General features: G+C 41.4%; 1 protein-coding gene across 2 annotated transcripts; it reads right to left on the reverse strand.

Annotated features, from left to right (window-relative positions):
- Positions 1–23,013, reverse strand: greb1 (growth regulating estrogen receptor binding 1). Of its 2 annotated transcripts, none has more exons than XM_088295943.1 (34): positions 22,932–23,013; positions 15,540–15,700; positions 14,344–14,451; positions 14,073–14,249; positions 13,787–13,969; positions 12,680–12,799; positions 12,395–12,526; positions 11,506–11,661; positions 11,244–11,366; positions 10,802–10,987; positions 10,396–10,532; positions 9,906–10,176; positions 9,698–9,826; positions 9,360–9,530; positions 9,083–9,280; positions 8,817–9,000; positions 8,556–8,739; positions 8,350–8,486; positions 7,909–8,260; positions 7,522–7,637; positions 7,203–7,408; positions 6,509–7,109; positions 6,223–6,379; positions 6,040–6,142; positions 5,801–5,965; positions 5,539–5,675; positions 5,286–5,447; positions 4,344–4,548; positions 4,094–4,256; positions 3,133–3,251; positions 1,988–2,220; positions 1,701–1,901; positions 654–792; positions 1–551 (listed from the first exon to the last, which is right to left on the reverse strand). In XM_088295943.1, exons 2-34 carry the CDS (start codon positions 15,691–15,693, stop codon positions 388–390), a joined length of 5,973 nt encoding a protein of 1,990 aa, XP_088152069.1. In that variant the 5' UTR covers positions 15,694–15,700; positions 22,932–23,013; the 3' UTR covers positions 1–387. The 2 variants fall into 2 exon arrangements, with proteins under 2 accessions (XP_088152069.1, XP_088152068.1); XM_088295942.1 differs by having other exon boundaries at positions 7,200–7,408.
- Between the last annotated feature and the right edge of the window lie 545 nt (positions 23,014–23,558).

The raw sequence follows: 23,558 nt of genomic DNA on the forward strand, positions 1-23,558 counted from the left end.
CTGCATCGATTTCTCACATACATCTAGTAGGAAAGTGCACAAAAAGACGTGAAGCACTACATTACATCCATCAATTCATTATTTTCCAAAAGTATCCTTATTTTTTGCCAGTGCATCACTTTTGATACAAATCCCACTCATTTATTGCAAAACCAGGCTGCCTGTTGTGAAATCCCCAGAGCTGTGAATGCCGCCCCATGCCCCAAAAATGGGTGTCCGGCCGGGCTGGAGGGTCGGCCCATTCCACCCCCGGGACGGAATGCCCTGCTCTGGAAATCCCCAAGTGGTGATTTTCTTCATGGGATTAAAAATGGCAATTTTCAGTTCAGAGCACATAACATGCATGTAAACAATTCTTTTTGAGAAAATCTTCTCGTTCGTTCCTTGTCATATATGTTTTCCTGTCAAGAAGAAGAGAGGTCGGTCCTCCTTGGCGTTTGCCGTCTGGAATTCGTCGCTGAGTCGGAAGCGCCACTCCTCTTCCAGCTCCAGCCTGCCGACAGTTTGCCTCAAGGAGCTGCGATCGGCGCTGATTACACAAAGAGTCGCGCCTGCAGGGAGGCACAGTTGAGCGATGACAGACCCAAGATGATTTACTCTATAGGTAATTTTTTTTGGCATTTGAGTGTCATTAAGTTGCATGGCACGTGCACCTTTGAGGAAGGTGAACTTCTTGAGGAAGCTGGGGGTCACAAAGGCGTCAGCGAAACAGAGGAGAAGGCCGCTGAAAAGCAGGCCCGTGGTGCAGATGTTGACGGAGTGAGGTCGTGAACTGACGAAACACACGGTCACCTGCGAGACGGAGGCGAGAGTGGGCCGTCACATACACTACTTGAAGTTACGGTGCAGTACAAGCATAAACAGTAAATTGAAGCGTTGATTCTCTGCAAATGGAGCAGTACCGTGGTCAGAGAATGAAAATGTGCTGGGAAATTTTGAGGGAAGGAAGGCATGCAAGGAAGGAAAAGATCAATCAAGCAACCAATGAATCATTATTTGTATAGCACTTTTCATACATATAATGCAATACATCTCAAAGTGCTTTACATGAGTTTAAAAAAAAAATTATTTTTTTTTGACTCCTCTCAATGGGACTGTTGGTTCGAAGAAAGGAGTTTAAGGGGTCAGTGTGCTTTCGCCCTATATTGAAAAGAGTGCCATCTAGAGGGCTCAATAAACACAACAACTGGTTCATGAAGCATCGTGAAGCTTCATTTTCCTATCACTAATATAACGATGTGCCTGTGACCGCTGTGAGGATAAGCGGCTTGGATAATGGATGGACGGATGGAATATAAGGATGCATGGAAAAACAAGTGCGACGGGAGAAAGGAGGGATTGAAGGAAGGCAGAAAAGTAGGTATAAATGAAGGGAGGAAGGATGTAAGGGTGCATGAATAAAAATCAAGTCTGGGGCAAGGAGGGCAGGAAATAAAGGAGGGAAGGTAGGAACAAAATAAGAAAAGCAGAAAAGAAGGTTTATTAGTGCATAAAAATGGAAGAATAAAACAACCCTGAGAGAAGGAAGAAAGAGGCGAGGAAGGACAAGATGCCATGAAAAATAACTGTAAATGTCTTTGTTTTTTTTTCCAAGTTGAGGCCTACTTTTGTCACGCCATGTAAATAACCAATAGGCCAATTATAACCGAGAATTTCTGAAAAAAGAAAAAAAGTATCACATATATGTGGTGCGTTTTTACCTGCGGGCCCAGGTTAATGTAACAGTCCACGGACAGGACCGGGTGTTCGTAGTTCTTGGTGCTGAGAGGAAAGAGCTTGTGGCTGGTGTGTTGGAGATATTTTTCCAGCAGGAGCTGAGCCGGGGTGGCCAGGAAAAGGTGCTTGCTGTCTGGGGCGCACACGTACTGAGAGGGCCCCACTGAAGTGGGAACGTCCGTCATCTGTGCAGAATTGCCCTCTCATCAATTTCCCCAAAACAACATTAAATGCATAGAAAATGTTTAAACGGACGTTTCTGCATCCTTGCCTTGGTCTTGATGATAAACGTCCTGTACCCTCCGATGGCGATCTGCTTCTTCATGACGCTGAAGTTGTTAAAGCGGCAAACGAGCACTCCGGCGCTGTGGAGCCGCAGGGTGAAGTCCACGTCGTGACAAGTGAAGCGGTTCTGGTCGTACTGGACGTTCTGACTCCGGTCCACGTTGAGCAGGAGGAAGTCATGGATGTGACCTCGGGAGAAAGGCTCCCTCTGGTTGGGGCCTAGACACAAGACGAATCAAACTCCTTTTAGTCCTAAATCACGACTAATAGTTATGAACGGTTATTCCTATTATTATCATGCACCTCTTTGCATATTTTTGTGCTCTTTCTGTCACACTTAAAGATAAGCCAAGATTACGCCAAAGTACAGAGTAATGACAAAGAAGTAATTGTGTCAGGGAAGCAAGTTGGCGTGGTTGATCTCGACAAAGATTTTCATAAACTGGGGAAGAGCTCATTTTAGTCTGGGTTGTCAGCAGATGTTAAGGAGAGTCTGAGGCTCAGACTCTGAGCCACCATTTTGACAGTTTTGCCGGGGAATTCTTTTTTTTTTCAAAGGGTAATGCTGAGAGGATTTGGAAATGATGTGAAAATGTTTTTGGATCATATTTTGTGGAGCATTTTACAGTGTAAAGTGATAGCTTGACTTTAAAGTGTCGCAATTTAGGAGATTTTTTTAGCGTTGAGTTGCGAGCCAAAATATTTGTTAGAAGTGACTTTAAGATATAAAAAAAAAATAAAAAAAGCCCAGAGCAACAGTGGCCAATGCACTTTCAGATGTTTAATGGATGGTGCAAACTAACTAAAAAATGTAGAATGAAAACACTCACAATGAGCATGGTTGGGGACAATTAACTTAACTTAAATCTTAACCATAAAGACAAAAATCAAAACACAAATGTTCAACATGAGTGTGTGTGTGTGTATTTAATCTTAATTGCACTTTATAATACAAACATCTTTCTTTGGATTCTCATTTACTTCATTTTAAAATGTTATATTTTACACTACATTGTTCTTTATCTTCATTAAAGTGGATTTTTATTATTTTCTTTACTTTGCAATGGTCCCCATCACTATTTTGGCATTTCCAGAGGATGGAAATACTCTTCGGCCATCACGAATTCTAACCTGTGAGTACATGACTGCTCCACTTCCTAATCCCACACAGGCCGTAGTGGGCCAGGTCTGGACAGCCTTCCATGTGCTGCAACACCTGCTTCAGTGACGCAGCGTGCTCTACTGGACCACTAGCAGCAGCAGACAGAGGAAAAAAAAAAAGACTGCTAATCATCATGGTTAGTCATTGATGCATTCCTATAAAACTCAGGTTTTTCTTGACTTTTTTTTTTTTTCAAAACTAGATAGCCATCATTCTACTGAGAATAATCCAATGTAAGGTGAATTATATAATACGATTGGGCAATTATTAGGGTTTCCAAAAAGAGAGGTACAGTAAGAGACGAGAAATATACATGCTCGATCCATAAGCCTAGTTTGTAAATAAACACAGTTTGCGGCGAGCAACGTCCAGCTTTAAACAGTCTCTCCTGTAAACGAGCCAAAGCATTGACAATGGGGATTATTAGTGACTTCATAAAACATTCATTCACAATGTGCAAACTGTTAATGTTACATTTGACTGCATCGATCATCACCTAAAAAGTAAATATGTATGCGCTTTTAGTTTTAGTTCAATCTTTTCCTGTTTGTTTACACTCAAGAGACAGAATTTGTTCTTTTACCATTAGTGGAACGTGGACTCCCTCTAGTGGTAAGAATACAATTTACAATCATATAAGAGCTAAGCTTGGATGATACTGCCTGTTCACACGTTTTTTTTTTTAAATCATTAAAGTACACTTTTAATGCAAAGTGCATTTGATTTATTTTTCAAGCAAATTATGTTTTTAAGTTCAGTTCAGTTGTACTTAACTTTTAAGGGCAATACATTTAATCTTTAACTGTTAAAAAAAATGTAAGTACATTTATCACAGTATTTGCCTTTCATATGAAAAACATTCGAACCGAAAAAATATTTGCAAACGCTTTTGAAGAAAGAAATATAAGTACAAAGTGTGTGGACATGTACTTGCGTGCGTCGAAGTCCACTACGTTCCACATCACGCACGAGTCATCCGCCAGGATAATGAAGGGCCACACGTCACTGATCGGCCCGCTGCCCTCCTGCCGACGACTACGCTCCAGCTCCAGATTGTGGTACGAGAGCTCTTTAATCAGGAAGTGAGCAGCTCCTTGGAAGAGAACCAGGACCCCTTTTTTTAAGAGATGAACTCTGAACAGAATTTGGTTGTGTTTTGTGTTGGCGGCAACAGGCGCACCTATTCCAGCTCCATTGAAGACAGGAGGCAGCACCAGCAGGATGTGGTTGGGCCAGTACTTCTTGTAGACGGCCATTTCGTACTCTTTGACCACCAGGATATGGAGGTGTGACGCTCCGTCCATCGCATGGTAAAGGTTGAAGAGACCGTGCTCATGGCGCCCGGTGGTTGGAGTGAAGATCGGACTCTTGATGCAGTCCGGGCTCTGACGAAAGAACATGAGATGGTCATCGTTGTGTGAACGCTGAATAGTGACTCCACGTTTGTCAACCTGTTTTAACCATTCCTTTGTCAAAACATTCAAGTCATTCAGGACATCCTGGAAACTGTTTTGCACTTTCCCATTCAAATTAATGAATATATTGAACACGTTCGCAGTTTTTCTTCTTATCCTTACTTTTTGAAGGCCATGTTGCCCAAAGATACGGGGGACATTTTATTTATATACGTCTGCTATTTTCTGCTTCCCCCTCCAATGTCTTATAATAATTCTGGACTAATTCATAGCATTTCAATTTTAACATTTATCATTTAACAGCTTCACTAATAAGGAGCACAGTGATTTTAATGACTGACTTGCTTTCTTTAGATAACCAATACACAACTTAACTAAATGCACACTCTAACAGCAAACACATCCAAGCGTTTCAAAATGAAATAAAGTTTATGTAATGCTCTCTTATTATTGCTTCCTCAACAATATAGCATACAGTAGTTTATTTTCACTAGTGTGGAACTGCAACATTCGGGTAAGTAGTATTTGGCCAACAATATATGAGTAAGCTGCAGCACCACCCAGTGTTACAAAATGTGCATTGCAATTTTTGCGCTTGATCCACACTAAGAAAAAGAATTAAAAAAAACTTTGGCTTACATAATTGAAAACTTTCAACATGATCACCAGCATCTATAGACCAGAATGTTGATAATCCCCTGACTCACCCGGTCTGCGGCGAGAGGCAGCCGCATACCCTCCAATTGGCCTCCCGGTTGATTGAAGCTAAAGTAGTGCTCTTTGGACTTGGGGATGATGAAGTAGAGCTGGATTTCTTCTCCAAGCAGCAGATGGGTGAACGTGAAGGCATGCAGTGTCGACTCATACATCTAGATTTGGAACAAAAAAAAAAGGCTTGAAGCTTTTAAAAAATAAAAAAAACTGTAGTTTCTTTTATTTGTTCGCTTGTGTGTTGTTGACCTGGTATCTGGGGTTGAAGCCCAAGTACAGGTGACACTGTTCGCAATGGTGATAAGTGTTAAACGCCGCATACTTGGACAGTTTGATTCTGGTTGTGCGCCTCCTGAGGCACACTTCCTCCTGCTGCACAGGGTTGGCTTGCAAAGGCAACAAAAAACAAAATATCATGAAATACACAATTTCAAATGCCATTGTTCCATACTTGAGTATATAGACATGCTCCCTTGAGCACCGTTGTCTATATTTGTCAGACTGTCCCTACCATCCGAAGCTGGTCTATGTCCGGGGCAGTAGACTAAGCTGATGTCGTCATATTTGGGGTCATGGACGATGTAGTCAAAGGGTAAAGTCTTCATAACATCTGGATCTGGCCACAAGGCATTCGGTGGGGTGTATTGAACCCCGTCTAATTGGACATCTAAAACCACTAAACAAATGCACAAACACCACTTTAACATCACATGTAATTATTTCTTCATTCTCACTTGCGGATTTACTCACTGAAATTGATTTCCTCCTCATTGTAGATATCAACCTCCATCAGCCTGATCAGCATCCGAGACAGAATACCGAGGAAGTGCAGGTACGCGCCTGTCTTACCTACCTGGTTAAAGACATCATAGCCAAAAGAACGTAAATACACAGCACGACTTTGACGATTAGTGAGAAAACGACCCAAATTACCTGCGGGGGTCCGCTGAGGAGTAACCTTCGAGGGTGAAAGTTGTCGCCGCGTCCTTCAGCGCGATTGCTGCTGTCCATGTGGTAAGGGCGAGGGACCGTCCACTGGCGATAGTACAGCGACTGTTCAGTGCACGTCATCATCTTACTCAGCAAAGGCCTGCGCAAAAAAAAACATTCGTTTCGTCATTTTATTAAATGATGGCTTGTTGCTGGGCGACTCATCAAAAATGTACCAGAAATCGAATTGGTCAAAGAACAATTACGTTATATGATAAAGTCGTCTCACCTGAAGCTGCTGGCCCACGCTACAGACATATGTGGCAGGAAGGAGGTACATCGCGGGAGGCCGCTGCCATCGTTGGCAGTGATTATATCGTAAAGCGAGCGTGGGAGGAGCACCGAGGGTGGGCGACTTACTCCCCGTGCCCAGGAGCAGCTCAGATGAGGGGACGAGGCTCGGGGCGACGAAGAGCTAGAAGAGGTCGATTTGGAAGGGTGACGACGAGGCCGGAGCGGGACCAGCGGTTGCGGTGGCGGGTGGGAGACGTGGTGTTGTGGGAGTATTTGGAAGTAAGGTTGGCAGTTTGATTGGGCGAGTAATGGGTTGTGGCTCAGAATCTGTGGCTGGAAAATGGGTTGGGCCAGGGAGTACGTCTGGGCTATAGACTGGCTGGGGTGATGAAGTGAAGGCTGATGATATAAAAATGACTGCGAAGAGGACTGTGGAGGAAGTTGAATGTGAACCCGGGAAGGAGACGGGGTGGTGTCCACTGTGCTCTTTGGGGCATTTGGAGACGTAGACGTGCTGCTCTGGGGTGGGGACGGGTCTAATGCTCCAACATTTGGGCTGGACTGGAGTGGCTGGTTGGAGGACACAGGAGAGCCCTCTAGAAGGAAAGGAACGAAGAACATTAATACACTGACTCCTCCTCATGAATTAAATCATCAAACTTAAATAAAAAACAATAGTCACTGACTACCGTTTTCTTGGCCCTCCTCTTCCTCATTGTCGGTGCTGCTGAGTTTATCCGCATCACTCTCCAGCACGTCGCTTCCTGGCCCCGGGTTGTGCGGGGACCGAGATTCCGCCTTCAGCAGGTATGCTGCAAGTCCCAACTCTTGCTCGAGTGTGGTGCGTTGAAGATAGGAGCAGCTTATCACTCGAAGGTCACAGTACTTCAGTGACCTGTGGGAAGAATGGAGTCACAGATGGAATAAACAAACTGTTTAGCCATTGTTTGAGAATTTCGCAAGAAGAGGCAATGCGGGGGTCTACTGTTTTGGTCTTAGTGTGCCAACCTGGGAAGTGATTCGCCTTGAGGTTCAGCTCCAGACAGAATCAGAATGCAGGGAAGAGCCTCGAGCTCCAGGTAGGTACGAGGAACCCAGTCAGCTTCTTGGATTTTGAGCCAAAGCTACATAAAGCAAATACAGTTAAGTACAAGTTTTAAAAAAAAATAGTCATTCATTTGAAGAGGGCCAAGCATACATGAACCAGTTGTAGTATTTTTGGACACCAGTAGATGGCACTCTCTGTTCAACATTGGGCTTTGCCATTTTTTTAAACCCTTTACTTTTAACCAACAGTGCCATCTAGAGGACTCGAAAATGACAACAACAGCTTCATGAAGCAAATTTGAAGCTTCATTTCCCCATCGCTACTATTTACTTGCTACGTTTGCACACCTTAATCTGATCAATAAAGCTGTGTCCGACATTCAACGGCTGGCTCGGATTGCCCAGTATGATCTCAAAGCTCTCCTCAAGACCCAGCTGCCTCCTCACTCGGGACAGCCGCCGATGCGCCCACGCTGCCAGAGCCAGAGAGGGGATCCGCAGCAAGATCATGTGACCGTGGTGGGCGGGGCATTGCTGGGCGGCACTGAGCAGCGCCTGCACGATGCCAAGCGTCTCCACAGACGTGTGCTTGTGAAGATTATGTGAGCCGCCGATTCTTCCAGAAACGGCCATCAGTGCTGTGCAGTAGTGGTGGATCAGAACGGTCGTACGGATCACAGCGCTGTGCAGCTTTGGAAACCTGAGAGAAATGGAAAACGGTTCATACCTTTTTTTTTTTTTTAGCATCGTTACCTAGAAATTATTTCTGTTTTTACTGACAGTGTGTACCTTTCCTCCAGGGCAGATGCCATACTCTCAAAAGAAGAATCGCATCGCATCAGAGGCAGGCTGCTTCCTGAGCGTGTCGACTCTAAAAGCTCGGAGACACCAAAATAGCGTGTTCTCTCATGATACAGGTCCACATCCTAAACACGCCAACCCAATTGTTACAATGTGCTTCTGTTGTATGTTTGATTTGATGTTTGAAATCTCACATTACTGAATGAAGAGGGCCAGTGGATCTCATTATAGGGGCTGATGCGTGTGAATTGCGTCTGCAGAGCAAACGGGAATGACGTAACGTGGAGAATCAGGATGTTTGGAGCATCCCTGACCTTTCTGGAATTCAATAGTTGGTCCACCAGACCCAAACCAGAGTCTGTGTTACAGTAAGAGGCGCTGAGAAGCAGAGAGAACAGAAAAGAGAGTGTCAAAAAGTAAGACACATCTGCGTGTCATTTCTGTATCATAAAGACCTGCTGACATCCCAGTGGGCGTGGTCATGGACCAGGATGTAAAGCGTATAGGAGTTGCTGTGTGCTTCCTGTATGAGGCTGTCAACTCGCACTTGAGCACTTTGATCCATTTTGACCACATAGCGCTCCGCTTCCCGCTGAGACACACAATCTTGTTCGATACTTCCAAGTTCTTGAAGAACCCCTGAAATCCAAAGTTCAAGTCAACGTGGATGAGGGCAGTCAAATGTGGGTTGAGGAGAAATGTGTGGTGACACGTCACTAACCAGAGCTCCAGAGGTGGAGTACAGTCTGTTGAAAAGTGACCTCGGAGGGAGGGACCAGGATGAGGAAGTTGACCCGGTCAAAGGACACCAGGTCCAAGTTCTGTGTGCTGGAGTCTGCTATGGCGCAAACGTGAGACAGCAGTTTTCTGGCTACTGCCAGCTGGATGGGCCGGATATCACGCCACTCCACAGAGTACTCTACGCGCATTCACGCACGGGTTTATATGGTGTGTAAAGTAAAAAATGCACTTTATCGTATTTGTGTCATCCGTCTCACCTGAACACGTTTCCTTCGCAGGCAGAAGTTTTTCTTTCGGGCTTTGTGAGTCTTTTGGACTGTGTGTGTTTTTCACACTCTTTTCCTCTGTTGATTCCTGACTGCTGGATAAGGGAGAGGGCTCGTTGCTGTCCAAGTTTGCATTGTCCAGCAGGGAATCCATATCACCATCTGTGAAACGGGAAGTTAGATGCTGTGATTTAATATGCTTCGTCGACTCACATCAGCGTGCACGTAGCCGGGATGTCAAATCATCGGACAAATTGTAATAGAACAGAACATGAACAATACAAACACAACAGAGAGTCATACATTCCAAGGAAGAGAATCAAGCACACCTTGTCCAAGGGAACTGCAAAACTGGATGAGCTCCTGGGCTTCACCAGAAGAAAGCTGGTGGTTGATTTCTCTTAAACCCTCATTGGGAGAGAACATATTTTCGGCCAAGGCTCGACACTGGTGTTTACCTGTACCGAAAGAACACAAATATGCGTAACGTCTAATTCATTTGTTATTTTTACAATTTGTTCCAAGACAAACTCCCACCTGTGACTACCACACAGGACTGTGTTTCATGCCCGGAAGCGGTCACGATGACGACTATATAATTTGTGTTTTCAAACCGTCCCTCCATCAACTTGCTAAACATCTGCTGAAGTCCCTGAGCCAAAGATCCCACTTGCTCCCCCAACACAACCACCCCCTCTCCACAGGACGACGCAGCCAGCTGGGCGAGCCAAGGAAGCTGGCTGGGTGTCAGAGGTTGCTGTGGTGCTAAGCCAAGATGCTGAGGGAGCCCTGGAAGAGCAGGAGGTGCCTGTAGAGCCAAGAAAAGCAAATTTATGCACTTTTTTTCATACAAATGCATTTTCATATAATAATTTACTTCCACAAACAACTGTGAGAATAATAACATTTACTACGTCACATGGTTATTATATTGGATGCAAAAGTAGTTTAAAGACACCATCTTTAGGCAGGCGTAGTATTACTTTTACCATTGAACCAAACATAGTAATACACGATGAGTGTATACCTCAATTCCATAGTGCCTCCCTTGGGTGGCAGGTGCTTGAGGTTGTTGGTTCTGTCTTATTTCACTGAGGTGCGACTCCCTCCATGACCTCATAAATATCTGCTCCAAGTCCTCGATCAGAGGCACTTGCTCAGGGCCTTGCCAAACGTGATTTCGAAAAAAGAGAAATCATAAGCATGGAGGAATCAGGTGAATTCAAACAATGAAAACTGTCTTAGCTTTTAGAAAACAGTATTATAAATATACAATGTTGAAAAAATAGAATAGGTGCTTCAAATAGTCTTACATTTGCAGTTTTAGACAATATACCTGATAAAGTGCCAATCTGCCCTCTAGTGGCCATTGTGAGTAACAGCAACAACAATTTGAAAAATCACATTTTAGCTTTATAGTGTGTGACACTGACCAAGCTGAACAAGGTAGTAGACAGTGAGGAGGATCTGCATCTCAGTAGACAGCGGTTGAATGGGTGAGGGTCCGTAGTGTTGGTAGACTCGAGGGAGGGTCTGCGAGCTCAGGTAACAACTCTGCAGAAGAGAGCTGACGAGTACTTCACTAAAATTGCCAGTCAGCTGAGGAAGTGGGCCATGACCTGTGTCGAGGAAAGGTATACAGATACAAATGTAAATATTTATTGAAATAAAGTTTCATACAGGTCCCATTCCCTAATATGTAAACCATAATCATAATTCCTGTGAGAAATTATTAACATGATAAATGTCTTCACAAATTTGTTGATCAATAAATAATGCTAATTGTAATTTCAGCAAATATGTTATTTCAGAACTACGGGTATCCCAAAAGTAGATCACTGTCCTCTAAGTGATATTAATATTAACGTGACCGACCTTTAAAGATGACAGGTTGTAGGCCACAGGTGTGTAACAGCTGATCAGGCACAGCAACAGACACCCCAGAGGGAGAAAGTGTGGTTAAGGACCTCTTTGAGGAACTCAGTGTGGCAGCGGCATCTGGATGGATGAGAAAGCGCAAGAAATATATATATATATGTGTGTGTGTATATATATATATATATATATATATATAATATATATATTATATATATATATATATATGTTCATGTCATATGAATTAATTGACAATTTTTACCTAATCTGGCTCCATTTGCGGGAGCCGTTGATGACGGCAAAACTGATGACGATGGTGGCGTCTTCGATGTGTTTTCTAACAAACTACTTGAAGAAGAGGATTCCGGGGACCAACCCTTATGCCTCTTTTTGGGGGGACCAGCATTTGTCTGCAAACCTGGAGCATAGAAACAACGTATTTGCTTTTGTTTAACCAAAAAGTTACTAAACTGTAAAAAAAAAAAAATAATAATTATAATAACAAAAATATTTCTGAATGCTGCCCAATGTTAATTTTAGTACAGTCATTGCGGTATAGATTTTATTAAATACTTCATACATTTATATTGTATTAGGAGGGGCCTACATGGATGCAGTTGTATTTTATGTATTAACTTGTATGTATTAACCTCAGAACCTCCTGTTGAAATGCAGTGATGGAGACCGGAGTCAAAAAGTCCCACTTGTTAGAGGAGTCGTGAAAAAAAAAACACAACATTGACAGGAAGGAAGCATTTTCATTCAGCGAGAAAGTAAGAAAAAAAGAAGAGAGCATTTTACAACCCCGGTTTATGGAGGCCACTGAGCAAGAGCGAGAGAGAAGAAAGCGAGAGGGAAATCTTTAGAGCCTCAAGTGTTGGCAAATGAAATCAGGCAGACAAAAGACGATTCCCAAAACAATGTAGCTGGCGACCTCCCTTCAGCCGTGGCGTTATAACACAGGGGGGCTGCGCTCCCTTTCAAAGGTGTGAACAAACGCAGGGGGTTAATGACAACAGACACAATGGCTACCCTCACATGCACGTGATACAGGACCAACTTTCGAAATGAATACAATTAGGTTATGTTCCAAAATGCCACATATGTCAGTCTGTTATTTCGAACATTGAATTATTATGCACTTCCAGTACCTTTAGCCGAAGTTCTCCTCGGTCCTGAATGATTTATCACCGGCTGCGCGATTGAAGAAGCGGCATGGACGCCATTTGTCAGTGGGTGTGGGATATCAGAGATTTGAGGAACGCCATTTGCATGAGATGCTGCTGCATATGGACAAGAAGAAGTCAAATAATGTGATTGTGATGATTGCGCAACTTTTTATACTAGTACTGTCACTTTAAGATACCAAAAAAAAAAAGAAGCTGTGTGTATCTGGAAGGAATTGACCTGAAGTGAAAACGACCATTTTCACTCACCTATGTAACTGCCAGGTGTGTGTGAGGATGAGGAATGTATCAGCGCCACGCTTGTTGACTGTTCTTCTGATGTCGCATGCGCTTCTGAAAGACTAGAGCTCATCTGACGTATTCTGCCATCTGAAACACAACCGACACACAGATTTGACATTTGTAGGGGTGAGAACTGCTGATTTGGGTAGTATCCTTTTCACAAGTGTAATTACCTTCAGGCTATAGATTCCCTCTGACCCCTTGACCTGTCCCTACCATTTTACTGGTAGTCCACCTGGACCATAAACATTATTGCAGTTTTTGAAGATAAGTGTGATTCCTTCCCTATGACATTCTTTAACTCTAGAAACATCTACTACATGAAAAGTTAAAATCAATCAATTGGTTATGTTTTTTTGTGTAGAAAACGACAGCACAAAAAGCCAAATACCAGACCATCTACGATTTGGTCACAACAGCTCCGCTTTTAAAATGTAGTATGAGGAGGCAATGTGATTTAATTCAATCCACATGGATATTGTGCTGATTTTTTTCCGGACGCTCTTTTGTTTATTCACGTAGTGGAACTCCATGTTTTTTTAATGGTAACACAATAAAACAAAATTGGTCGAAGTAAACCTCTTATATTACAATATACAAACCAATGCAATTATAGTTTTTGTTAACGAAAAAAAAATTTGATTTTTTTTTTTTAGTTAGTGTCATTCGTCTTCGTCTTAGTCAATTAATTAGATGATCTTTTAAGTTTTTTATTTTTTTAATATATTTATTTCAGAGTATATGACTGTATGACTGCACAGAAGAAGGAAGGTCAGACAGTCATTTGGGAATTGTAAATTACTTTAATACACAGTACTTATTGACTTTTTTGTTAATTTAGCACTCAATAAATACACCATATATAAAAAAACTAAACCAAAGCTAAAACTAAAAAAAAACACAATTAAAATGAAGCAAATATATATTTAAAAAAATAATACAAACTAACAATCCCACTCTAAAAACTAAAAAAACGAATCCAAACTAATTGAATTAAAAAAAGCAAAAGTCAAAAAAATAAAACTAAAAAAAACAATCCCTAACTATTATAAACGGGTAATGAATCAATCTTACCGTGTCCCCTCCAGCAGATTGGCGCACCTTTAACCAGCACACCTTGGTTGTTTCGGTACAGGTGGAACTTTAAGTGCTTCTGTTTCTTCGGCTGGCTGCTGAGTTTCAGGTTAATGTGGTTGGCGAAGTCTGTGAAGTAGCGAAAACCCTTTTCTCCACATCCCATGCAACACCCTGAGAAGCCTGCATGGAAGCACGTGGGTGAGAATCAGCGGGCGGCGACGGCTTCCCAGTTGCATTTACCGGAGAGCACTCGACGTACAGCAAGGTTTGCCTTCTGTCTTACCCAGCAGAGCATTGTGACCTCGTTCATCTGGCAGGAAACGATGATCGACGGCGCCCACCAGCAGATTCTCGGGAAGGGAGGGGGACTTCAGCCCGATCAACATGAATCCCGGCAACACATCCAAGGAGTCTGACGCCAATGATGAAAGACGCAGATCCCTGCCTGCCTGACAGAAGCCTGCAGGGAGTGAGACTTGTTATTTTTGACGTAGAACTTGCTTTCCCCGTGGGTCGTAACGCGTAAACTTGTCCGGAAGAAAAGTTGCACAAACCGTCTGTGGTGCAACATCCCTCAGGTGGGGGTTTCATCTGATAGGGTATTGGAGGACTGTTCGATTCGGAGCCATCTTCATCCTCCTCTTCATCATTCTCCGTGCGACCTGTTGATGGAAATGTAAGGAAAAGAGGTGAAACATTTTCAAAATGACCAAAAAGTAAAGTACCTACTGAAATAAATTATTTACTCATATCATATTTACTCAGTGTGAAATTCTGTTGTATGAATGCCAACATAAGGAAACAATTGTAAATGCTGCCATCTAGTGGAAGAGCATTTATTGTTCTGCCTGTCACTATATGCAGCGGGCTTAGATAGCTGAACATAGACATAATTGGAGGTCAATTTCCTCCTTGGGTGCGATCAACGAGTGAATTTGAATCCATTTCACCAATCAAATGGCATCATTTCAAACAACAAAAGAAAGGCAACAGACTGCATTGCTTGTCTGTGTCTGCCCAAACTTTTTCTGCTGTTTTAACTTTACTTCTCCTCTCCAAAAGATTTTTCTAAATCCTGTTGAGATGTACAGGTTATATGACACATTAATGGTGGAAAATATTTGTGAAGAAAATGCATCTTGTTTTTATTTATTTTTTTAACATCACAAAAATCTGGCATTTGAAAAGGGGTGTGTAGACTTTTTATACCCATTGTAGTCTTGTGTTGGTGAGTGTGGTGCTGATAAACAAGTGGAAAGAAAATAGTATAAGAACATTCCTTGGGGATGAATCTGCCTTCCTTTATTTTATTATACAAAGATTTGATTTTTTCACAATATAAATATTGTATTTATTTTTGTGTTGTATTTGGAGAATTTCATCAATATCAGATTTTGAAGATTTATATTTGATTTAGTATTTTTGTTTTCATTTTATGTTAATGCTTTGATAAAAAAAAAATGGAAGTCAGCAGTTTCTACTTGAGTAGTTTTTTTCACTGAGTACTTTTTTGGAGGACTACTTTTATTTTTAAAGTCACAGTATATATTTGAGTGCAATTTTTGGGCACGCTACCCACCTCTGCCCACGGTATATCATCGTATGCTATTTAGGAACCCTTTAATACAAAAAAAGGTCTACAAGTAATTTCTTTTTTGAGTCTTTGAGCATTTTTGGAGCAGAATTACGTTGCATTCACACAATTGCTGAGTAATTGTGACGTTCACGCGTGGGTGTCCGCCTAACTCACCATTATGTGCCAATGGCTGCTCTGCCTCCAGGTAGAGTTGTGAGAAAACCGGCCGCGGCACGACAATGTTGGACCGTAGTGATGCTTCAATAGAGTTGTGAAGGACCTCCTCAAAGCGCGTGGTCCGCAGCTGGCCCGCATAAGAGTTCCCCATTGGTGTTCTGAGAAAACACAAGAAGCTTTTGTTTTGGAGAAAAGGCAAATATTTGTAAAACACTTTGTCTGCATAATGCGTTTATCTTTTCTTTTTTATAATCAGTCACACTTGACAGTTCGGTTCACGGGTTTCAGGATAAAAGTCTGGAGCACATTTCAATCAAGTCATTACTCACTCAAAACGTTAAATTGCGCTAATTTGATTTAATGCTTTACCTCCAACTGAAGTGACCATCATGACAAATAGCTCATAGAAACAGTTAAACCGACTCTCCGTAACTAAAGACAGCATCGAATTATCCTATAACATGATTAAAAATCATTCACTGCCAGCCTCTGTAAAATGAATGTACTTTTTGACTTCTATAGCCGTCAATGGCAGTGAATGAGTTAAGTATTGTAACATGTTCTAAAGCCATCATTTAATCTAATCTGGGCAATAACCGAGAATAATCAAATAAACACAAACACAGGCTGCTGCAAACGTTGTTAAAAGGCACAAACTGAGCAGCCTGCAACTTCCAGAGGCACATCTTCACATACACATTAACAGCACTTACTAATGGAGGCATGTGTCCAGACGGCATGCCATAAAATCAGCTGCACTGACAGAGTAAGGACACCCTGACCTAGACGCTACTCCCTCTTTGTTTTTCTCCGCTCTCTCGCTCCCCGCAGCTCTCTCGGGTTGACCACAGCCTCAATGAAGAAAACACTCGCTCAAAATGCGGTCTGTTAAAATGACACTTCAACTCAATGACACGTGGAGAGTCAATAACTTAATTCAGTTTCATGTCATGGTTTAATAATACACACTTATGTTAATGCCGACAACAATTGTTGCAATGTTTGTTTCTGCCACGATACTCATTTTGCAGAATGAATAAGATTTTCGGTAATAATGTATAGAATTGTTGCTTTTCATGAAATGTGACCACGGCGACAGGTTCAGTCGATCGACTGATGACCAAACTGGGTCAACCTGGAGGCAATTAACAAGGGTGCATGCTAACGCCAATGTAATCCCCCCTCTGCCCATATGCTGGCGACCCCCATTTCACATACGAACCCAAGTAAGCACACCCACGCATACATATGCCCGCACACACCCACAAAGACAAATAATGACTGACCCAAGCAACCAGTAGGTCAGCTACATAAATAAACAAACCACTTATGGCCTTTTTGTGACATGCAGCCTATGAGATAGCAGGACTGCAGCTTCCCAACATTCTCCACAACTCTGACCAAGAACCTTTCAGCTGAAGACATTTAACACAATACGAGGGAAAGAACAACTCAAAGAACTTTGTAATAAGACAAACAGTCCGTCTCCACAGAGAAGAACATTGCTGCATTGTTTCACAGCAGGAACAAAACATTCACTCACTGAACACACTATCAGGAACAAACGCAAAATCTAATCAGATCCAAGGGCTGTACAAAAAGTCTGCATTATGCACCGTCGTGTCGCAGATGCACACTAGTGTAATGTAAAACATGATATCACAAGCTGTCTTTAACAATGACAACTTGTGCTAGTAGCTAGAAGGGCTGGGCGAGATCTCGACTCGAGTTAACCACATGACTATGAACAGAGAGGAGCTAGTTTACAAAACAAGATAGCCATGAATTTAATTCCTGTTAAAACTCATTTCAACTTTATTTATAGAGCACTTTAAAAACAACCATAGGAGCAAAGATGCTGTACATAAAGTAAAAATGAGACATATTAACTCATTCACTACCAGCCGAGTAAAAAAAAAAAAAAAAAAAAAGGACCTTTGACGTCTTTAGCCGTCAATGGCAGTAAACGCGTTAACTCAGGGAAGGACCGGCAACAAAAATCGCTCTCTGAGCCTCCACGGTACCTCCAGTAACATCTGGTCTACTGAGTTGAGGCACCAGGCAGATATGTAGCGGTGGAGGAGCTCAGAGAGGTAAAATGGGGTGAGGACATTGAAATATTTTAAGCCAAATAAAATAATCTTAAAATGAACTCTAATATGTACAGGAATTTGAATTATATGCTCCCTCCTATAAGGTCCATCTAGGAGGCAAGCAGAAGCATTTTGGACCAACTGGAGATGACTGGCTGACTCCAAAATGAAGTGCATTACAGTAATCCAGCCAAGAAGTAAAAAAAGGCATGCATCACAGTTTGCAAATTCTGTTGTAATCTGAAGATCGTGTTTAGACTAGTGGGGCCGCATAGAACATATTCCTGTCAAGAACATTTTTGAGTTGACGTCTCCTTTAAGGCATCGTGCAAAGCTAGTATGCAAGCTAATGGCTTGTCCTTCTTTCAAAGCCTCTTTGATCCTTGTCCCTGTCGCAAAATGCAAAAGGAAAAACAAATTGCCACGTTCAGTTAACCCTTTGATGCTCACTAAAGCGAGCTTTTCTGGGGTCTTAAAGATTACGATTAATTTTATATTAGTACGATAGCATCTCGGGTGAGATCACTGGTACTTAGGTGATTGAGTTTAAGCTGCACATTCAAATTTAGAGCTAACACTGTAATGTTATAAATTGTTCTAAAGGAAAATGTGAACAGTGACCAGATAACTAGAAATTTGAACAATTAATATAGTTGCAACGGGGGTAAAAGTTCGCTCGTCGAAAGGATGCAAAAACGTTATATACCGTTGCCTTGGCATTTATTTATAAACATTTTCGACAGCCACCTTCTGCTCCCACACTTCCATATGTAAAGAAACAATGCAGACTGTCATTGCCTCGCACCGCTTTGTAGAAGAGAGACAAGAGGGGACGAAGACAGAAAAGGCCGGTCATAACACGGAAGGAGAGGAAGTAATCACACCTTCTGGCAAACAGCAGACTGACGTTTACAACCTCGGGGAGACACAGGATGAAAGCAGGGAAATGTCCTCCTGACCGAAAACCGGGACCAAAAGTCAATCAACATAACAATCCAAATGACAAAATGTCACTTTGAATTAGAAGCCTGCTAAAATATTACAGGACAATATTTAAATGGCACAGGGTATCCAGAAAATTGCTGTAAAATAAATAAATAAAAAAAAAAATAGTATTAAAAGGTTGGCTGTTAGCATAATTGAAAAAAGTTTTTTTTTTTTTTTTTTACTTTAACTGAAAACAAGAAGAGTCCAGTTGCCTCGATTCACAAGCAAAAAGGAAAAATTATTATTTTAGCATTCTGGCATTTTTATTGATATTTTGTCATTGAGTTAAAAAATGACCACAAACGAAAATACGGTTAGGCTGATGACAGGCTAATCAGATTTGTTCTATTTGCTCCGTGGTTATGAATGTTTTTAATCATCTTGTCCTGAATCAATCATTTCCACATAAAAGGCAACTTTACATTATGAATTTTCACCAAACAAGTAAAATGTCAATTGAAGTTTGTGACGTATGAGTAGTGGTGAAATCTTTCACATAACCTTAGTTGAGCTTTCTTCTTTGCATCCCCGCCCCTCCCTGACGTGGAAGTGGGAGATCCTTTCATCCCTGAATTCCCCCCGCCCCCACCTCCTCATCTCTTCTTCTCTTTCTGTCTCTCTTTCACCCTGGGGAGAGAGACACTATTGTGGTGTTTTATGACCCCTTGGTCCCTGCCTTCCCACCACCACACTCAAGCACCCAAATACAAAACCTGTAGTTAGGACCCCCTTTAAACTCGGGAGCCCCCTTTCTTTCAGGATGTCACCGACACGGGCTGCTTTAGCATTTCAACACTTTGTAGCTCTTTTTTTTTTTTTTTTTTAAGCAACAACTGACTGGCTTCCCCCCCCCCCCTCAATCATCCACAATATTGACATGTTTTCATCATGCGTAATACACGCAATGCATAACCGACAAATAAAAATATTCCAGCTAACATATCTAAATGTTTATGGAGAGAACTTCTGAAAATATAAAAGCTTCAGTGAGGTCTCATCACAACCGAGGTCGGTCGAGATAACAATGTTTGGGCAAGAGTTTGATGCAACACACACACACAAACGCGCGAGTGCACACGCAAACACGCAAACACACACAGACGCTCTCTCGCGGGCCCCAGCTCTGTGAACACAAAGGGCTTGTCTTGGATGGGGGTGAAAGGTCAACCCAGGAGAGGTCAGATAAGAACCCCAGGCTCTTTCTCTATTAGCCAGGGCTGCATACCAGCCGCACGCACACACAAACACACACACACTCACATACACCATCCCTGCTATTCTTTCCATCTTTTCAGTCTGACAAGCTGGATTGCAGCATCCATCCTCCACGCCAGCACCTCGGAGAGCAGATCATGTTACACATATAAATCCAGAGACACACACACAAATATGTGTGCCTGAAAAACACAGTGTGTGTACGTGCTACAGCACTGCATGTTCGAATAGCGTCATCTGGTCAGTGTGGAAAGAACAGCAGCAGCAGCAGCCACTTTGCACGCGGATCCACGGCCCAAACACATGCAAAGTGATGTCACGCAAAAACTGACCCTCCAATCTATGCCCAGCCCTGACCTATAACCCCGACGAAACGCTCTCATTCACGGTTTGCTCAACTGACGTTGGATCGATGGCAGAGGATGGCCAACTGGCCCAATGACGGGTCAACACCCTTCAAACAAACACACACAGCAGGCCACACAATTAGACATCCTCGTGTGAACATATTATGGCGTCATCGGCAATAAGATAAATCCACGATAAAGAACAATGCACACCACAACCGGGAGACATTTCACTAGCTTCTTTCCTCTTGCCATTAACTACTTAAATTGTTGACTTGAAATTTCATCGTGACACTTTAGTCTGTGTCGTGCCAATATTACTGGATTCGTTGTTGTATCTTTGTCACTCTGCAAGTGAGATGATTCAGTATGATTGCACACATTATTTTGCTTTAAAGACATTTGTTTTTGTTGTTAGTGCTGTAATATTCAGCTTTTCTTATTAGGGTTGCCGCAGCAACTTTAATTTGGCACGGTTTTACTTTATTTTTACATGGGATATATATATTTTGTAGTGGACTATAATGTGATAAAAATCGAGTCAAAGTCGATTAATAAATCACTGATATTTTTTCAGCCCAGTAAGTGGTCCGTTTTTTGCGCAACCTGACGGTTTCACATATATATTTAAATATACTAGCATAGAAACAAATAAAAAAATAATTTAAAAAAACACTAATTTGACCAGTCAGGTGCAAACTTAAATGACATTATATAGGTTAATTACAATGAATTAGTTAAGAATACATTGAGCTTTCTTATTTTACCATATGAACATTTTTACTTCTTCCATTAGAAAACCAAAAATGTAATTTTTTCAGGTATTAATAATAATGTAATAATAATTTCGCTATAGTTGGTATCCAATATCGTAGACATTTCTGCTTCATCGTTTCTATTTCTCTTGTGCTTTTAGTCTGCATGTGACTGTGCTAGCAATTTCATTTTTGGTAACATTCTGTTTTTTGTTGCATGTTGTGATATGAATCAAGTTTGGATAGTTGCTACCCACGTGATATCGATCGCAACATTTTGCCGACAAAGATGGAGCCCTCTTTCCTCGCTGCTAGTCCAGTGGTCCCATTAATATGACTAGTTAAAAACAAGTGGCGAGAGAAAGATCTAAAGCAAGCGAGGCACTATCCACAACTAGCCTATTTGCGTTTAACCAGTTTTTTTAATCCAGGGTTGGGACCGGCTAGGAATCAAACCCACGTCATCTGCATGAAGGGAAACAACATGTACCACTGCACCACATTTGTGAATATATCCTCCTCAATGTATATTTTATTATAGGGACTTATCGCAAGTAGTAAAGTGACTCCAACTACCGGAGACAAATTCTTTGTATATTTGAACATATTTGGCCCCCCCAAAAAATTATTCAGATTCTACTCGGCCTGTTGCTTTTGCTATCATACCGCACGCGTCCTTGAGATGATTATTCCTTGCTTTCTTTCTCCAGCAACTCTCAGGGAGCGTGTGTTGTCTAGCGTCTTGACAATCTGGATTTTGAGCATGCACAACATGCAGTACCTTCGCTGTCATCATGACTCACAACAAGCACTGTTTATTTACGTGTCAGCACATGAATGCAGTGCACGCACGCGCACACACAGCGTTTTCTAATGTTTTTTAAACAAAGCCCTGGTGGGTTCATAGCTAGCACAAATACAACATGTTCATTAAACAATAAATGGTTGTTAGAGGATTATATTAACATGCTATAACAGGAGTGGACAAATGTTTGGCCTTAAGAGCCACTTTGTTTGAAAAAAACTGACAGATGGGCCAGGCAATTCTAAGAATAGTTAAAAAAGACTACATGTGCAGTCAATGCAATATGTTAAATTGATTAATTATTACAGTTTTTAAACCACATTATTAAACTTTAATTAATGCTCTTTTTGTTTGTTTCCTAAGTACACCAAAATATTCCTGGGTCAATGTGACCCATAGGATGTTTAATCATAAAAAAGATTTTTATTTTCAAATCAGTGAGTCCGAAACTTGCAAAAATATTAAAAAAAAAAAAAAAAAAAAGAAAAATCACTTGACAAGTGACTCCATTTTAGTCCCATGTGTCAATGCAGGGTCAATATGCAGTATGGGAATAAAATAATAACACACAATCAATTGAAATTTTATAGCTATAATAAAGAGAAAAGAGGCCATGTAACTTTTTTTGTTTTTCATTTCCAAATTCAGCAAATGTGAATTACAATGCAGGACTCTCAACTAAAAAAAAAGGGGAAAAAAGAAAGTAAATCTCGATAAAAAGTTCAATTCAAAAGAAGTGAACAGTCCAATGAGCCATGCGTTGCCCACAACCGATATTATAACAGTCACACCTCCAAATTGTCTATATGTTATGATAATTAAAACCCCTTTTCATGAACAGACAAACATATTGGTTTTCAAATGCATTCTATGAGTTGACGCCACGTAAAAAAAAAAGTTATCGGGGAGTGTTGATTGGGGGGGGGGCAAAACTATAGTCTGTATGCACAAAGTAACCAAAACATGCTCCCACCTTCATATGTATAAGACATAAAAATAAACACCAAATGACTAATATAAACTTAATTATTGTTGAATTTGAGATGAAATGCCCTTCAACGAGACACACACTTTATTTTGTTTTCTGCCTTTGCGAGATACAACATCATCCCCCTCTGAGTGAAGAAGTTGACAAAATATGTGCTCCGGGAACACAACCCGAAAATGTCAATTGAAACAATACTCACCTTTGATATACGGCGTGACAAATTTGGTGACAATGCGTGAGGAAAAGTCGGTAAATTCAGCCAGCTGTCTCCATCTCACCGGCTCCAGATAAACTGAGGGTCACGCGTGTCACCACTTTTGGTTTGATCCCTGCGAGACGACATGTAGGACCTCCCCCTCCTTTGCAGGACATATTGGTACGGTCCAACACCGAACATGTCAAGTTGCATCTTTAATCATCTTCTTGGTCTTCCTTTTCTTTCTTTCTTTTTGTTTTTGAACATACATAAACAACGACATATTTACCATTTAAAATCATATTATCGGTAGATGCATTAATATAAATTTTTCTGAAAGTAATTTTCTGAAGAATGTGTGGATCGCTGTAATAATAATAAATTGGGGGTGGAAATCCCACAGCAAGGTTGATTCAGAAATGGTCTGTCAAAAGTATAATTGGCCTCCAAAAGACTATTAAATGTAATATGTTCACACTCTTACTTCGATTGTGTTTTAATTTATATATTTGAATGCTCTCAAACGTCTGGAATCAATTTAATTTCTAAAATGATCATATTCTAAACACATGGTCTCAAGTTTTGAACATGGCTTTATCTTGCCCTCTACTGGTCAAATTGGAGGCGGCA

Source organism: Idiotropiscis lumnitzeri, chromosome 5, assembly GCF_059441095.1.
Source record: "Idiotropiscis lumnitzeri isolate Australia: NSW breed Sydney's pygmy pipehorse chromosome 5, RoL_Ilum_1.0, whole genome shotgun sequence".
NCBI classification, from domain to species: Eukaryota; Metazoa; Chordata; class Actinopteri; order Syngnathiformes; family Syngnathidae; genus Idiotropiscis; species Idiotropiscis lumnitzeri.

Excerpts from the sequence above, each read along its gene's own strand:
- greb1 (XM_088295942.1), bottom strand. The coding sequence starts at position 15,693 with ATGGGGAACTCTTATGCGGGCCAGCTGCGGACCACGCGCTTTGAGGAG. Across the intron at positions 11,662-12,394 it reads GAGGAGAACTTCGGCTAAAG|GTTTGCAGACAAATGCTGGT; the intron begins GTACTGGAAGTG and ends TCTATGCTCCAG. Across the intron at positions 552-653 it reads GAAGTTCACCTTCCTCAAAG|GCGCGACTCTTTGTGTAATC; the intron begins GTGCACGTGCCA and ends GCCTCCCTGCAG.